The 18,040-nt window shown below is 37.2% G+C and overlaps 2 protein-coding genes across 6 annotated transcripts in view; one reads left to right on the plus strand and one right to left on the minus strand.

Annotated features, from left to right (window-relative positions):
• The window catches only part of METTL5 (methyltransferase 5, N6-adenosine), a 27,394-nt gene extending 20,703 nt beyond the window's left edge, over positions 1–6,691 (plus strand). For all 5 annotated transcript variants that reach the window (XM_074215746.1, XM_074215747.1, XM_074215745.1 and 2 more), the window contains 2 exons: positions 6,098–6,147; positions 6,590–6,691. In XM_074215746.1, the coding sequence (XP_074071847.1) occupies positions 6,098–6,147; positions 6,590–6,628 (89 nt within the window). In that variant the 3' untranslated portion in view covers positions 6,629–6,691. The remainder of the gene's footprint in view (positions 1–6,097; positions 6,148–6,589) is intronic.
• On the minus strand, positions 2,238–17,957 carry SSB (small RNA binding exonuclease protection factor La). Its single transcript, XM_074215742.1, has 12 exons — positions 17,857–17,957; positions 15,481–15,555; positions 13,926–14,029; positions 13,665–13,839; positions 13,200–13,307; positions 12,999–13,099; positions 10,010–10,081; positions 9,538–9,580; positions 8,882–9,022; positions 8,032–8,218; positions 7,519–7,653; positions 2,238–6,781 (listed from the first exon to the last, which is right to left on the minus strand). Exons 2-12 carry the CDS (start codon positions 15,544–15,546, stop codon positions 6,693–6,695), a joined length of 1,221 nt encoding a protein of 406 aa, XP_074071843.1. The 5' UTR covers positions 15,547–15,555; positions 17,857–17,957; the 3' UTR covers positions 2,238–6,692.
• Between the last annotated feature and the right edge of the window lie 83 nt (positions 17,958–18,040).

Here is an 18,040-nt window from a genome sequence, read left to right on the forward strand (position 1 = left end):
CCTAAATAATAATAATAAAAAATGTGCTTCAGTCTTTGTTCCAACACCAACAACTCTGTGTCATGGGTGGATCACATTCTTATGGTAAGTCCATCACAAAAGTTACTTCCATGTTGCCATTGCTGATCGCAACTCCCTCCTTTCTCATTTCTCCATTACCATGTACTATATTTTTTCTCTCTCCTTTCACTCTGACTCAGCTGTAGGGTCGCTGAGTGGCGCAGCAGACAGATCCCCGGTCCTGGGGCCAAGAAGCCCTGAGCCCCCATACCACCCCTTAGGCCCAGAATCCACCTGGCTCTCTGGTCCTGGGAAGGCCTTCTAATCCCAGCCCCTTGCAAGAAGTAAAAAATAAAATGTGTTATATCTGACCACTCTCCCCCCATAGTCCATCCTCTCCTCCTTTATTCACATCCCCACCCCTTCCCCCTGCTCCCCCCCTCCTTTTTACTCCAGATGTCTATACCCCATTGAGTATATATGCTGTTTCCTCTCCTAGCTACCTCTGATGAGAGCAAAGGTTCCCTCATTCCCCCTTGCCTCTCCCCTTCCATATCATTGCAATAGCTCATTGTAATAAAGAAAAATCTTATATGAAATATCTTGGCCTATTCTCCCTCTCCTTTTTCTTTCTCCCATTCTATTTCCCGTTTTTCCTATGGACTCCATTTTTACACCATATTTTATCTTCAAATTCAGCTTTCTCCTGTGCTTCAACTATAAAAGCTCCCTCTACCTGCTCTATTAACTGAGATGGTTCATATGAATATTATCAGTATCATTTTTCTATGCAGGAATACATGCAGTTCATCCTCATTAAGTCCCTCATATTTCCCCCTCTCCTCCAATCTCCATGCTTCACCTGAGTCCTGTATCTGAAGATCAAACCTTCTGTTCAGCTCTGGCCATTCCAAAAGGAACATTTGAAATTCATTTGAAATTGGTTCATTGAAAGTCCATTTTTTTCCCTGGAAGAGGACCTTCAGCCTTGCTGGATAGTTCATTCTTGGTAGTATTCTAAGCTCTTTTGCCTTGTGGTATATTATATTCCAAGCCCTACGAGCTTCCAATGTAGTTGCTGCTAAGTCCTGTGTGATCCTGACTGCAGCTCCACGATATTTGAACTGTGTCCTTCTGGCTGCTTGTAATATTTTCTCTTTGACTTGGGAGTTCTGGAACTTGGCTATAATATTCCTAGGGATTGGTTTTTTGGGATCTCTTTCTCTGGGGGATTGGCAGATTCTCTGCATTTCTATTTGCCCTCTGCTTCTAGAATATCAGGGCAATTTTCCTGTAGTAATTCTTTAAAAATGCTGTCAAGGCTCTTTTCCTGATCATGACTTTTAGGTATTCCAATAATTTTTAAATTATCTTTCCTAAGTCTGTTTTCCATATCAGTTGATTTTTCGGGGTTTGTTTTTTTTTTTTTTTTTTAGATTTTTTCAAGGCAAATGGGGTTAAAGTGGCTTGCCCAAGGCCACACAGCTAGGTAATTATAAAGTGTCTGAAGCCGGATTTGAACTAAGGTACTCCTGACTCCAGGGCCAGTGCTCTATCCACTGCGCCACCTAGCTGCCCCTCAGTTGATTTTTCAATGAGATGTTACACATTTTCTAATTTTTCATTTTTTTGGTTTTGAAGTAGTAAGTCCTGATTCTGGTAAATTCATCAATCTCCCTGAATTCTATTCTTTGTCTGAAGGATTTGTTCTCCTCAGAGAGTTTTCTTATCTCTTTTTCCATCTGGCCAATTTCACTTTTTAAAGCATTCTTCTCAATAACTTTTTGAACTGTTTTGTCCATTTCACCTAAGCTGGTTTTTAGCATGCTATTTTCTTCAGCATTTTTTTGGATTTCCTTGACTAAGTTGTTGACTTCAATTTCATGTTTTTCCTGCATCTCTCTCATTTTTTTCCCAGTTTTTCTTCTAACTCCCTCATTTGATTTTCAAAATTTTTTTGAGCTCTGTCATAGCCTGAGCCCAATTTCTGTTTTTCTTGGAGTCTTTTAGATGCAGGAGCTTGTGCTTCCTCATCTTCAGACTGAGTATTTTGATCCTTCTTGGGCTCATTTGCAAAATATTTCTCAATGGTGTTCCTCTTATTTCTCTGCTTGCTCATTTTCCCAGCCTGGGCCTGGTTTGGGGGTGCTTCCTGAGCTTTTGGAACACTCCCACAAGGGTCTCAGTGTGTGAGGCTCTGTCCTCCCTCCTGGTCTGTGAATGACCTTATGCGCCCCCCTCTGCCACGGGGCTGAGGTGGGGGGCCCCTGCTGTTCTATGGGGGGGCCTAGACTGTGATCAGGATCTGAATGCGTTCAGAGCCCCAGAGTCCTGTTCTAGGGGCAAAGGACCCAGCTTGGCAGTCTCTTCACTCCCCTCCCTCAGCTCAATGGGCTCATGCCCTGGGGGCTCCTGCTTACCAGCTCCACCTGCTTCTGTTTCCTGGATCAGGGCTGGGGAAAGACCACACTGCTCTCTGTGCCCTGAGGTCTGGGCTCCATGTGCTTGGGTGTAGCTCAGGAGACTCCCCGCTGCTGTGAGCTGGGCCTCCCAGCACCCTGGGGCTGCCTCCAGGAGGCTGAAGTTCTTTTGCTCTGGTGGGCCACCCCTCCGACCCCGGGGAGCAGAGCCTTTCTGCTCTTTTCCAGGTTATCTTGAGCAGGAGAACTGCCTCTCTGGGTCCCTCTGTGGGTTCTGTCCCCCGAAAGTTTAGTTAGTCCTTAGTTTAGAAGTTTTATCAGAGAGCACCTAAGACTGGATCCTTTCTTGTCCCCATCTTGTCTCCGCCCCCAGCATAGCTCCTTTTTACTTGTTCTACTCCCTTATCCCTTCATTTTGTTTTCTGCACCTCTGTTAGTACTTAATTCCTCTTCTATCTTGTTATCATTTTAACTACCAACCATGCACTTGGTGAAGTAAAATAAGAGGGTTCTCCCTTGTGAAACAGCAAAGAAACTATAGTTTTATTTTGATGATGTAACAGAAATACTCAGAGCAATTTGGTATAGCTTATTGCTTTCTATCTCATGATGCACATGTCTCTCCAGTTTCCTCTGGAAAGAAGAGTGGCATTTGTATTCAATGATTAACTCACTCATACCTGATCATATCCTGCATGTTAGTGGTTTAGGTCCTATAGGTTCACATCCAAAACCCTTCTCCTCCCTGATTTTTTTTTTCCATTCTTTTCAGCTCTTCCACCACAAAATTACAACTAAAAGCTAAACCCCTTCCTCTGTACTCTCTGGAATACTAGTTCTAAAGATAATAAATTTACCTTCATCTTAAAGCTTTTCTTCCATTTTCTTAGCAGTCACTGAAATCTACTGAAACTACCACCTCACTTCACATGCAAATATATTTGGCCATACCCTTGAACCCAATAACCACGAAAGTACCACCACCATGTTTAAGAACTCTGAAATCTCCTTATCTGACTTTCTACCTCTCCCTCTACTTTCTTATACCAAACCCTAATCTCCAGTTCTCTTCTGGTCAATCACCCCTGCACTAGCCTTGCTTCTCTTTTCCTCATCTTGACCCCTTTAGTAAATCAGTTCAGCTCTATCTTCTCACTGTCCTCAAATCCCTTATATCATCAATTGTGCCCTGCCAAACCTCTGTTCACTGCTGTAACTTATACGTGTGTCCTACTTAAAAAAAAATCTCACACCTATTTTGACTGGTTGATTCCTTGATGTATTGGATACACTTTATTTACCTTTAGCAATCAGTATTCCCTCTCTTTACACTGGCTCTTCCAGACCTTTTCTTCTCTCCTTAAATATCCTGTCTTCCTTTGTGCCCCACTCCCTTATTAGCAGAGGACCTTGCCGAATTTACAGGAAAAAAAAGAAGCCATTCCTTGTCATCTTATCTCATTCAGATGCTTTTTGCCACTTTTTCCTCCTTCACCCACGTCACACAAAGTTGTTCTACAACCCACAGATCTGCAAAATGACCTTCAACTCATGCCTTCTCTGTACTCAAAAAAAAAAAAATCCTCACCTCCTTCCATCTTACTTATCACTTATGCTCATTGTGACTAAATTTCTTAAGATGATTGTTTACATTCTCTGTCCTCTTCTACTACGGGCAAGTCACTAAACCTAAGTTTCCAGGGGAATATTTGTAATATGTTTAGCGTAGTACCTGGCACACTATACCCGTTACAATCCAGCTTCCAACTTCATTCCAACTAGTCTCTCACTCTACTTTTCTCTCTAGGCTTTTAGGACAGGATCCTTTGCTGGATCCTTATCTAGATCATACCTATTAACTGTCCCCCACAGGGCTGTCCTGGGCCTCCTTTTTTCTCTAGTTTACTTCATGATCTTATCAATTACCATGGATTTAATTGTCTTCTCTTTGCTGATGATTCTCATCTCATATTCTCTTTGATCTCTCCATTCTTGCATCTTCAACTACCTTTCAGATTTCTCAAACTGGATGTCTAGTGAATTGTCCAAAATTAAACTCATCATTTCTCTTCCTAAATACCTTTTCCCTTCTGAATGTCAAGGATACCACCAACCTCTCTGGAATTGTCTTCCATGACGCCTCACTATCCTATCTCCACACCTCAGCCCTGTTTACCTCACCTTTTGTCCCCTTCTCTGCTTTGATATTGCTATCACCCTGATTGCAGGCTATCAATCCATCTTTCATTCAACCAAAGAAATTTCTCACATCCTGCCCCCAGTTGTTCCTCCTAACTTTAAAAGTGGATTCAAAGCCCTTTACCTTTCCAGTGTTTTGCACCATCTCTCAGCTCTGGATATTTTCTTTAGTTGTCTGCCATACCAGGAATGCTATCCCTTTTTATCTGGTTTCCCAATTAAAATACTATCCAATCACTAGAATTAATTTCCTTCTTATTCTGTATGCTCATTGTCCCCCCCCCCTTCAGTATGGGAGTTCTTTTTATTCCTAGCACATGAGATGGTCCCTGGCAAGAGTATAGGATTAATGTAGTTATATGTACAATAGCTGGGTGGAGGATGTGGTCCATGAATAGCAACCAGCTTGAAAAGAAATGAAGATAGAAAATAAATATTTGCTAAAAAATAATTAGAAAGCATAAATTATACAAAGGGGAGTTGAAGAGGATAGAGGTAGGTGGGCATATTTTTGTTAACTTTTTATGCCAGTCTAAGGAGTTTATAGAGTTTTTATTCAGAAGAAATTAGGTAATTGAAATATTTTAAAGCAGTAAAGTGCTTTGATTTGTGCAAAATAAGATCAGCTCTGCAATTATGTGGTGAATGGATAGAATATTGGAAGTAGGAAAGGAATCTGGACACTCCAGTTATGGTGGGAATGAAAGAAGAAAGATACAAGGTTCTTCCCATGTGAAGTTTTGATCCAAGTAGATGCTTACCTCTTCTTTTTTGGGGTTAAGTGATTTGCCCAAGGTCACTGAGCTAGGTAATCATTATGTGTCTAAGGCTAGATCTGAACTCAGGTCCTCTTGACTCCCGGGCTGGTGCTCTATCCACTGCACCAGCTATCTGCCTCCTGGATGCTTGCCTCTTAAAGGACATTCCTAACAATGTACTACTAATATTTATGGAGCTAGAAAGAGAAACTGTCTACACCCTACTTTTCCTTGTAAGTCACAGCAATAGCACTCTACATGTATTTTATGTTTTTACTCAGGTTATTAATGTAATGACTAGCAGAGAATCAAACTTTGGCATTTTTCTAATTAAATGCTTCTTAATTATGCAAGGTAGCTTTCATACTTTTTCACTTGATAAAATTCTATGAAAGGCTTCACCAGACTACCAAAAAGGACCTTGAAACAAAGGTTTTAGAAGTAAGCAGACTTTGAAACTATCCCATTCCCTTACCAAATACTTTATATTTTTAATCATTGCAGACTTTTAAGTTCAAGTTTAGCAAGACCAATTATTCGCTTTCAGCATTCATAATCAAGTTTTCCTTCATTAATCTGTATTTTCTTTTAAGCAAGATAGGAAAATAAAAAAAAAATTTAAAAACTCTTAAAAGTTTAGAACCCACTTTTTAAAGTATTGGTACCAAATCAGTTTTAAATGCTATCTTTGAATTAAATCATTGTTTTTTGTCTTCCCAGAGCTACGATATGACCTACCAGCATCATACAAATTTCATAAGAAAAAAACAGTAAGTCAAGTTTATAAACCACTGAAAGATGAGACTTTTAGAAGTAATGGGGAACTTAGAGATCATGATTGAATATTTACAAACGAGAAGTGAAAAGGTGGATATTTACTCAGTAAATGACCAAAGCATAGAACAAAAAAATCTGTAGGAATGAATTCTATTACATAAATGTTGAACTATTAAACAGTCATTTGATAGTAAATCTTATAAAAATGGCAGTTGGGACAATTTTGTCTTTTATATAGTATATATATTTTATTTGTTGGTATTTCCAACATCACAGAACTTCACTGAAAGAACCTTTCTTTTGATGTTCAGATCAATGTCTGAAATGCCAACATTTGATATGATGAACAAAACTATACATATTAAAAAACCCAGAATAAGGATACTTGAACAACAAAAACAAGTTAAACAAAAATAGCCTCTCCTTCTATTATAGGTGGACATTGAAGTGGATTTAGTTCGATTTTCTTTTTAAAGACCCTCGAATCTGACAGCTTAAAATTTATTTAAAATGAATAAAATTTTTTTTTTTAATCAAGCTACTGGTCTCCAGCTCCATTTTCAGTTTTCATTTGTTTTGGTGCAGGCTCTTCTTTTTCAGGTTCTTCTCGTGTCCTTTTAAGAGATCCTATTTAAAAGACAATTGCATTCAGACCAAACTAATGTTAAACTCATCCAAAACTAAGTTTAAATAATAATAAATTTATTAAAAACTTATAAAACTAGAAAGTACTTGGTGCTCTTTGTGAAACTGTCTAAAATCTCAAGAAGAGTTTCTTAATGTTCACAGAAGGTAGCCTGAGTCAAAACCAATTTTTCCAACTTATTATACAACATGAAATATGACAATTTCTAAATAATCCAAGAAATTTAATTTTATCCAGGTATTTAAAAATCAAATTTGTCTCTCCCTCTTCTCCCTATGAAGATTCAGAAGATTAAAGGGAGAGAGCAGAGAAGTTTCTTAAACATATATGGGGAAAAACCTCTATCCTTGTAAGAACTAGACTATCAATTCTGGTAATTCTACTATATAAAGTCTTTACCTTGGTTGGTAACTATAAAGAGGTGAAAAGCAGAACAGAAAAATATGCTATGTTTAAATTTAATATTTGACATGAATTAGCAACATACAGGGATGAGCTTTCTTTGTTCTGAATGTCACCACACTCATTAATTTGGTGCTTTGTATTTATTTTTTTATTTTTCTAATTATATATTATTGCAATATTTCAACATTCATCATTTGCATATTTGAGTTACACATTTTTCTATACCCCTCCCAGCATCAAACAGTCTGGTAAAAGTTGTACATATTTAAAGGGTCATCCTCAGCCAACACAAAAACTGTGTAATAAAGCTTACCTCCAGCATCACCATTTTCCTGTTCTTCATCACTATCAAATTTTGTTTTCTTGCCTTGGAATTGTATTTTTCCTTTATTGGGTGTACCCTGAACAGCTTTACCACCTCCTCTTCCCTTTCCTTTAAATTTGCGACCTATAATAAGAGTTTTTTAAGATTTTGAAAGCTTGTTTCTCTATTTTTGGTTTATGTAGCAGTTAGAATTTCTACAACTCCATTAAACAGTGTTAACAACAGACATCTGTTTTTTTTATTATTTCTGCATCTTTGTTTTAGATAATGTTTATTAAAATGATCCATTTATCCCAGTTTTCTTTTTTTGGTTAAGATTTTTTCAGATGAGCTAATAATAAGCACAGGTAAATTAGAAATTAAATTATTGCTTCTTGCAGTCATTCAGCTAAAAAGTTGAAATAATTAGGAACTTAAGTAAACAATCAAACCCATAAAATAAAATAAGTTTTAAAATTCTCAATTTTCCAGAATTGTACAATTCAATGTAACTTCAATTACCTTTGGACTTCAACTTATTTAGGGATTCCTGTTGGTCTTCAATGATTTTTTTCAAAGCTTCTTTTTCTGTTTCTCCTTCTAATACTTCCCATGTTACATCTTTGTTTCTTAATTTTAAGTTTCCATCGTTTGCTTCATTGGCTTTGTTCAGTGCTTCTTTTGCTTTTTCTTTAAAAAGGATTATTCCCTATATCAAAGAAAAGTCATACACATTATATCCTAATCCCCAAGTACATTAAAATAGGAAAATAATTTTACTATCTTTATAGCTCTGGAAAAAATGATAAATTCAAAACTAAGAAATCATTTATAAATCTTACAGTCTTCTGAGCACTAGGAAGTCTTTCCCCATCTTCACAAGACTCCTTACACTTAGTTATTAACATTTTTAAGCTTGACAAACTAGCCTAGAGGAAAAAATCTACTGTTCAGAGATAAAAAAAAATCTGCTGTTCCAAAGATCTTGAAAAGGAACACTGAAAAATACCCCCCCTGGTGCTTCTAATGCTATGCATTTATTTGATTAAGACAATCACACATTCAGGAAGACAATAACAGAAGATGAAAACCTGTCCAAATTCTTCTGTTAGAACCTAACAATGAGACATCAAAAATGCTATCTGAGACAAAAACACAGTACTCACAAATAAGTTGCAGTACTACCTACACACCTTGAGAAAAGTGAACTTATCAAATGAAAATGTTTCATGGCTATAGTTTCCCACCACCACCACCAAAAAAAAAAAAAAAAAAAAATCAATGGGGAGAGAACATTTTATTCTTAAGAAAAAAAAGCAACCATAGTTCTGAATGAAGTTTTTTAATTGCTGAAATAAAACACATTTATAACCTCTTTTGCTCCTCTGATGAAATCTATCCATTTTATTTCTCCATGATTAGAGAAAAGTGTATGCAGATCTTCTCTACAGGTTTGATCATCTAAATCACCCGAAAATTTCAGCAAGCATCCAATCTTTTCATCCAGGGATTTCTAAAAGACCATAAATAAGACTAATGAGGAAATGATTGTCATTCACCTATGGAAAAAATTAGTCTAGTATAAGATAATATAATATTCAAGATCTCAGAAAATTTCTGCAAAAGCTATCATAGAATTCAATAAAAATTCTAGTATATCTTTGATCTAATTATGTTCAAAATAGCTGCTGACTATGTTGACAAGTTATTCCCTTATCCTAAGAATCTCCTTTATTAAAATTTCCTTCATATCATGATCTTTTCTAAAACTCCATCTTTACTTAAGTACTAATTAACATAGTTGATTTAACCAAACCATGTTCATTAGAGATTAATTTAGATAAGTAATACTTTGGGCCTTACAAATACTAACTTAAGTTGTTGAACTATTCCAATTAAGTCCATGTTCTACACTGATACAATCAAAATGGTTACTTTTAACTGTAGAAGATAAACTAACCCAGCTTCATTATTTACATGTTTGAATGATAAAGAATATTAACACTTTTACATAACAAAAATACTTGCCAATTCAGCATCTTCTGCTTGCCTCTGTTTTTCTTCTTGCTCTCTACAAAATAACATCATCATTGAATTTGGAAAAGAATCTTAAAATTAATCCAGTCTTAAACAATTTGATAAATAACAAGGTAAAGGCCTACAAGCAATCTTCACCAGGTCACAAAGTTAATAACCAAGTTGAACTAGTACTCACTCTTCATTATAAAGATGGCAATTTTTGTAGTCCAGTTATCCTGGAATTTTCATGCTCTTTGCAAGCATTTTTAAGCTATCTAAACTTGGAACTCAATATCTTAAAATAGCTCACTCTCACAGCCTGATCTAATTTTCACAAATAGTCCAGTAAAATTAATTCTCCCTTCAAAAATTGGGGCATCTTCTAATGACCATTTCAAGGTCTGAGATAATCTGCCACATACCAAATACTTTTGAAATGTAAATAGAAAATAGTTCTAAATTTTACTTCCACAATACTCACTGTTTAGCTTTTGCTTTAGCTTCTACTTTATTTTGCTTCCTTTCTTCATTCTTCTTGGCAAAGTAATCTTCCCTAAAGAACAGATAATTTACCTATTAAATGTTAGGAAGAAGCCCTAAATATTATGATTACAAAATAAGAAACAACTTTTCCCACTTGGTTAAGAACAACAGAACCACCCTTGGAAGGTAAGTTGTGCCAACCTTCAAAGCCACACAACTATTTAGCACAGGGTTCCTGGTAAAATTTAACTTCCTCATATGTGTTTCATAGTTAGCATATACTGTCCTCTAATTCTGGTTTTGTTTTTTTAAATTACTTTGCATCATATATAGTAATCTTAATTACATTTATAGGATCCCAAATACTGAGGGCAATTATCACTCAGATAAGATTCCATGAAGATTTTTCAAAGGGAGAGCTCTTAGGTTTATTTTTCACCATATTTCCATATAATACACTCCTCAATGTCAACCAATTCTATCCTCAATATTATTTTGTCTAAAGTTTTCTTTTCACAGAACACAATTTGATTTCTGGAATGTATTACTGAGAAGTGACAGATTTTTCTCTCAGAAAGATAAAAATTCACATATTTCTATCACCATCATATGTGTACCTGGTTTCTAGAAAATCAGCCAACACTTGAGTTCCTTTGCTTTTAATTATTGCCAAATTCAAAGTTGTGAGGTAAAAAATTAATTTTAGTTTACATCTCAAAGGAAGAAGATTAAACAAAATTTTCCTTTTCTGAAGCCAAAGCTGAGTGTTTTACCATTTATTCGTTGTGAATTTTATTGGTTCCTTAAATACTTTTCGTTTGAAGATTCTATCCCTCATAATTCCCATCAATATTCCCCTCAGTTATTTTTTCTTAATTATACTTTTACAATGAAATTTATTCTAAATATATTTTGTCCATAATTTACACTTACACAATTATAAAGAAGCCACTTGGTATTTTGATTTAATACTGGAATAAATATAATAAGGACTATCATTACTTCTACTATATTAACCCAATCCACCCACATACAACCAAAGTTCTTATGGCTACTTAATTCTTTTTTTAAATTTTCATCATTCCAATTGTCCTTACAAGTCTGATCATTCTACTATACTATGGTTGACAGAATGATCATAGCAAAGATTTGCTGGGGAACCTGTTAAAAACAAAAAACATTTTTCAAGGCTGGACAGTTAGGCTTGTGTTAACAATGTCAAATAAAATGGGTTTCAATATTGGCACGAGAACTCACAAGAGCCTAGACCATCAAATTTAGGTTAAATCTGCATTAAAGACACTTAAAAGCATGTTAAAAGCAGTTCAATAGGATGTCACCATCATAGTCTTCTATGTAGAAGGAACATTATACCATAAAGGAATCCCACCTGATACCAGACTACTCTCTACTAAGTCTTAGGCAGCCCATCCTCCGGATTCTCTTTTACAATGTAAAAGACCTCAGAAATCAGTTTCTTTCTCTTATTTTTATTGAACTATACAGTGACAGTGATTGAAAACTAAAAGAAACCCATTTTCTCTCTGGACAATCCTAATATAGAAAATTCTCCGATATACTGAGTCAATTCTACCTTCCCATAACTTCTACCAAGCTCTGAAATAACAATCACCTCTTCCCTTCCCTCCAAGTTAATAAGCCCTTCAAATATATTATCCCTCAAGTTCCTTTACAAGATGAAAGTTCCTTCAATTATTTCCAAGCTAATATAGTTTGAAGACTCATTTACCATTTGTAATCCTACTCTGAGTTTATCTCTAAACTACTTGAAATGCAGGGCTCAGAATTACACAAAATCCTCTAGCTGCAGTCTGGGATGGAGAGTGACTACATGAATTTTCCCTCAATACTACATTAACATAATATAGAACAGCTTTTTCTGACAAGCATGTTATACTACTGATTCACTTAATTTGCTTTTAGTTATCCTCAGAGCTTTTCCCAAGAAATATCTTCATCTTGTACATATACATTTTTAAAAACAAAAATGCCAGACTTAACATCTCAAAGTCTAACAGGACTTTTATTTCCTTTCTATACATTCAAAATGTTGATCAGCCCTGTGGATGCCACTAAAAATTCTATACGTTAATATCAACCATTATCAAACATTTGGGTCTACCTGTTCAATGTACTACTACAACTTCATTTTTATGGCTTTGTAAAACTAGTTGATTCATTATTTACGATTATGTAAATTAAAGATTAAAAATTCATTAAATTGTAGACTATTGTCAGTTACTTTTTTCATTTCAACAAAAAGGTAACAAGATTCAAAAATCTAAGTCTAGATTTATTACTGTCTATATGTGCTAATCTACTAATCAAATATGCTGATAAATTATCAGAATTGCACTGGCTTATAACAAGCACTACTTCAAATAGTAAACTTGGAAATGACACAAAAGGCTTACAGAAGCTCAGAAAGATTTCCATAGGAAATCCTCATCCTCAGAAAACAATGAAAATGATGGAGAAAAAAAGCAAAACAAATTTTTAAATAAAAAAAATTCATGATAAGAATGATGTTTACAGTTAAATGTAAGACAGAGAAAACTCATTATGAAATACAATTTCAACAGTGGTAACGCTCCTGACATTGGTACTTATTATAATCTATCCAGGAAAACTGGATAAAACATTGCAATCTCAGGAAACAGCTAATAAAAATACTGTTCCCAGTATAAAGCCAGAAACAAAATGCCAGCTTGTACAAAAAAATCATCCCAACATTTTGAAACTTTCCCAAAACCTGCATGTTAAATCAAAATAAAATAATAGATTTATCACTGACGACACTTCACACAGCAATCATCTCATATGAAATAGTCAGACCTTAAATGAGTCTTATCTTCATAAGGACTCCTAAAAGCTCCCAACATGCTATGCTACCCTTGAAGCTCCCCTCCCTTACTACTTCACCTTCCTAATTTAATCTTAATTGTAGCATTATTAAACCAACTTACTTAAAGAGTATCAGCAGCTCTGTATCTTTGTATTTTTGTCCAGGGGTTTCTATAAACTTCTTAGCAGATTCAACACTATCAAACACAGCAAATATTGATCCCTATTAAGTAATAAGAAATTATTTCAAAGGAGCAGATTAGTGATACTTTATTCAATTCTAGAATTTCATGTTTTGCTAAGAATCCTATAAATTCTCATACCTTAAATGCTTTATGTAATGTTCTCCTCATTTGAATATTTTGTACTTGACCTTTACCTTCTAACCATTCTTTTATGTCATCAAGGGTTGCATCTGTTGGAAAACCTTTCTAGGGAGAGCAGAGAAGGAAAAGATTGATTAATTAAAAATAGCAATATCCAGAAAATGACATTTCAACTAAATAAATCAAAACAATCTGAGAAAACATGGAATTCAAACATAGCATATTCTTGGCAATATAGCACAATTAAGTTGTTTATATCTTATAGTAGAAATAAATCTACGTGGAAAATTTGGAATCACTCTCAAATAGTTATTAAAGAATGTGTCAGCCAAGAATCAAATTTATGGCCATAAGAAAAATCAGCTGAGAAATGAATTTGGGAAAGATGAATTTCATATTAAAAGACTTTGCATATAAAAAAAAGAATATAAAGTAAGCTCCAAAGCAAAAATTCCAACTTACAACATAGATAGATCTGTTTTTTACTTCATTTTTATACTCATCTGTTACTTCAGGGAGGGGTTTGCTTGGAGATCTTCTGATTTTAGTTTTGTCCTCACTAACTTCCATGAGTTCTGCCTTTGATTTCTTTAGAGCACTTCTTATTACATCAAAGTCTTTTGTTAGCTTGCTTAATCTTAAAAACAAAAGGGGGGGGGGGAGTCACTGGGAAAGCAGCATCAAGTATCAAGACCCCTAAGATTTTTTTACAAAGATTTTTACCTGTTAAATTTGATCATGGTCTCCAAAGGAACCCAGCCATCATCTATTTTGATCTGTTCCTTTAAAAATTTGTCTCGTGGAAGATTAAAGTCACCGAAATAGTACTGTAAAATGATTATAACATATTGTCATTGCAAATATTCACAAGGAAATTTGACTTAAGTTCTGACTAGTTATAAAGGAATGCCATAATTTCATTTATATGAACCAAGTATAAGGATGACAATGACCTAGAAAGAAACACAAAAAAAGGCAATTTATCTTAAATATTATATTAAAATGGTTATAGAAGGTAACTATTCATTTAGCATAAACCCATAACTAGTAAGACTTAAGTTACTGAATATCCTTGGGGATTCATACCATACACATCAGTAGAATCCTCAAACAGTCCAAACAGAAGCTGTCCTTTTCTGAATGTCAGAATTTATCAAAGAATCAAGCTCAAGGATACACTACAAAAAGTTTTTTTTTTAGGTTTTTGCAAGGCAAACAGGGTTAAGTGGCTTGCCCCAAGGCCACACAGCTAGGTAATTATTAAGTGTCTGAGACCGCATTCAAGGCCGGTGCTTTATCCACTACTCCACCTAGCCGCCCCCAAAATGTTGGGTTTTTTTACTACAAGTGTTCAGACAGCATAATCATAAGAAGTTCCTTCTTTAGAACTCCCTCAAAAATGAAACATCTACCTCTACTTTATCAGGAAATCAGCCAACTCTAATTGACAGTAATTTATAACCATATGTACATTCTGATCTTTTTATAATACTAAAGCTATCAGAAATGTTAGTAAGTTTATTGGAAATAATTATGCAGTCCAGAAGATTTATACAAACAAGTTGGAGAAAGCCCATGAATGTATTTGGCAACGTAAAAGTGTACGATTTGCAAAGATCACAATTTACTGTGACTATGTATGAAATTGAGATTCCCTAGTCAGACCATGAAACAGTAATAGTACATATCCTAATTAGAGTTCCAAGTTAAAAGACTTTAGATGACAATTTTAATTATGAAGTTTAATTAGAAAACAGATGTGTGAATAAGGCAGAGAAACTGGAATTACTTTGCCTGAAAGAAGTTTGGTAAAACTTCAGTGATATGAAGGATTATTAAACAGAAAGTGATAATTAACTCTCCTCTATGTCCAGTGAAAACAGAACTAGAAAATAGGCTTTAAAACAAGAAAAATTTCTAAATTCAAAGGTTCAACCATCACTACATTGAATTACTGAAATGATCTAAGGTAGAAGAGAGTTGAATATAGTGTCTTTAAAAACAGTTGAATGGCACCTCTCCAGAATGTTTGAGATAATCTTATCTAAAATCAGAAAGTCACAAGATGACCTTTCTGAGGCCTCTTCTATTTTTATAATTCCACCACAGACCAATAGCATATATTAATGTATTTGCCATCATCAACAGACTGGCATAGTTTCATGTGAATTAGTTAAAAATACAACAAAGTTTAAGTACTACTGGTATCTATTTTATAAACTCAAACATTCCCCCCATTAGAGGTGAGTTTTATAGGTTATCAGCACAGGAATCATACCTCAATTTGTTGGCATATTTTGGACTCCAGATCAGTCATTTTTTCACTATCACCATTCTCAGCCATGGTGGGAGCCTGTAATTTTTCAAAAGAAGTCACCATAAAGTTACATTATTTTTCAGTTAAATGTGTCTATATAAACTAAAAGATAAGTACCCAATGCCTTCTCCTACAGGTTCTGAATGATTGTTTATAATTTAGGAATACTGGCAGTATCATATCTATGCTAAATCTGGTCAATCAACTTAAAGACCAAAGATGGATTAGCTGCAAAAATCAGGCACCAACTTTTTTTTTGCAAGGCAAACAGGATTAAGTGACTTGCCCAAGGTCACACAGCAGATCTGAACTCAGGTCCTCCTGAAACCAGGGCTGGTGCCCTATCCACTAAGCCACCTAGCCAACCCAGGCAACAACTTTCTATGACATTTTCCTTTAAACATAGAGAATTTCATCTTGAATCACATTAGCCCATTAAAATATAGAACTCCTAAAATATCTAGTTAGTGAATATGTATGAAGGGGAAAAAATGATAAAAGAAGCTAGTTAACATTTATTAGCATCAGTTCTTTGGCCCAGATAGGTAAAAAAATGCATTGGTTTGTAGAGCTCTTTTTTAAAATCCATTATTTGACAGAGTAAGAGTAAATCCCATCTGATATTTAAAGGTTTACAAAGCACTTTCCTGGCAGTAACCCTGAGAGTAGGAAGAGTAAATCTTATCATTTTGTAAATGAGGAAATAAGTAAAGAGAAGTTAATCAATTTTTATACTAACTCAAGACTGAAAGTTCTGAGCTGAGTTTGCAATCTAGGTTTCCTGAGTGCAAATCCAAAGATAGTTACACTTTTGGCTCATCTATAAAAACTTGGGAAACTTATCTGGGGATATCTTAATGGCCTATTTTCTAATACAATTTCAATTTGTAATAAATTCATCCAAAACTTTTACAATATTAATCTTAGATGAACTGATGTCAAAATAGTTTTTAAAATGTTTCCAAAACCTATTTCCTGATTCATGAATATTATAAATAGAAACTATAAATTTTCTTTTCAATAACATTAAAAAAGCAGTATTCTCTTTCTGATCTTAGAGCCCTTATGGAAAAACAAACAAATTAAAAAATGTATAGGATAGAATTGAAGGGCTAAAAGAAATCTTAAAAGCAATTTTTGCCCCAACTAGGTGACACAGTGGCTAGAACACCCGCTGGAGTCAGGAGTACCTGGGTACAAATCCGGCCTAAGACACTTATGATTACCTAGCTGTATGGCCTTGGGCAAGCCACTTAACCCCATTGCCTTAAATAAATTTTTTTTTTTAGGTTTTTGCAAGGTAAACGGCCTTAATCCTAGTAGTGGTAAAAAAGATTATGGCAAAGAAAAAACACTGACTACGAAGAAGAGCATTGGTTATTTCCTATGTAGTAAGGGAATACTTTGAAACCTAAATTATGGTCTAAACGATGGTTTATAAGAGTGTGGCCGGGGGCAGCTAGGTGGCGCAGTGGATAGAGCAGCGGCCCTGGAGTCAGGGGGTCCCGAGTTCAAATCTGTATCAGTTATTACCTACTTATGTGACCTGGCAAGCCACTTAAACCCCATTTACCTTGCAAAACCTAAAAAAAAAACCCAAAAGTGTGGCCAGAGTGATTTCTGCATTCCGACAAGCGCTTCACTGCGGAGTAAATGGGCCTGCAGCGGGCCGGGCCGGAGGCTGTGAAGCCGCGCAGCTCGCTCCTTCCAGATGGCCGCAGGCGCTCGGCAGCTCGTCCCAGTCACACTTGAGTTATCTGCGCAAGGAAAACCCTCAAGCCCCTCCATGCCATGCCCCTGCCCGCTGGCTGCCTGCCTGGCTTTGGAAGGGCACGCGGAACCGGCAGAGCCCTCGGACCGACAGCGCGGCTTTGTCCCGGGCACGCCCGCCGCGCGCTGGCACCAGCCCCGGCTCCCTGGCGCGGCGGGCAGCGGGCCCTCCGCCCTCGCCCGGCCATGGTGGCGCCCCGCGGCCCCCTCCGCCAGCACGCCGCGGCCCGCGGGCTCTCCGAGCGGCCCGGAGGCCTGGCGCAGGGCCGGCCGCGGGCAGGGCCGCGGGCTCCCACGCGGAGGCGCCGCCGCCGCCTCTTCCCGGCCCGGAGCCCCAGGAGGCCGAGAGCGCCCGGCGCCCGCGTGCCGGGCCGCGTCCGGGCTTCTTCCCGGGGGGCGGCCGGAGCGGTGGGCGGGCCCGCACGTGCGCGGGGCCCGCGGACCCGGCCAGGCGCCGGAGGCCGTGGCGCCCGGGCCCCGCGGCGTCGGGGCGGGAGCGTGGAGCGGAAAAGGAGGCGCGCCGCTGCCGCCCTCTCCGGGAGACGAGCGGCTCCGGAGGCCCCTCACCTTTCCGTGAGGTTCGGGCAGGCTGGCGGCGCCGCCACGGCCGCACACCGGCGATGTCCCTCCCGGGCCCGGAGCAGCGGCGCCGCCCGCGCGCGGCCGCTATTTAAAGGCCGGAGCTGGGCCCTGGCCCAGCAGCCCCCGCGGCCGGAGGCGGAGCCGCGGTGGGGGCGGAGCCGCGGTGAGG

The sequence above is a fragment of the Macrotis lagotis genome, chromosome 1 (genome assembly GCF_037893015.1).
Source record: "Macrotis lagotis isolate mMagLag1 chromosome 1, bilby.v1.9.chrom.fasta, whole genome shotgun sequence".
Taxonomy (NCBI): domain Eukaryota; kingdom Metazoa; phylum Chordata; class Mammalia; order Peramelemorphia; family Peramelidae; genus Macrotis; species Macrotis lagotis.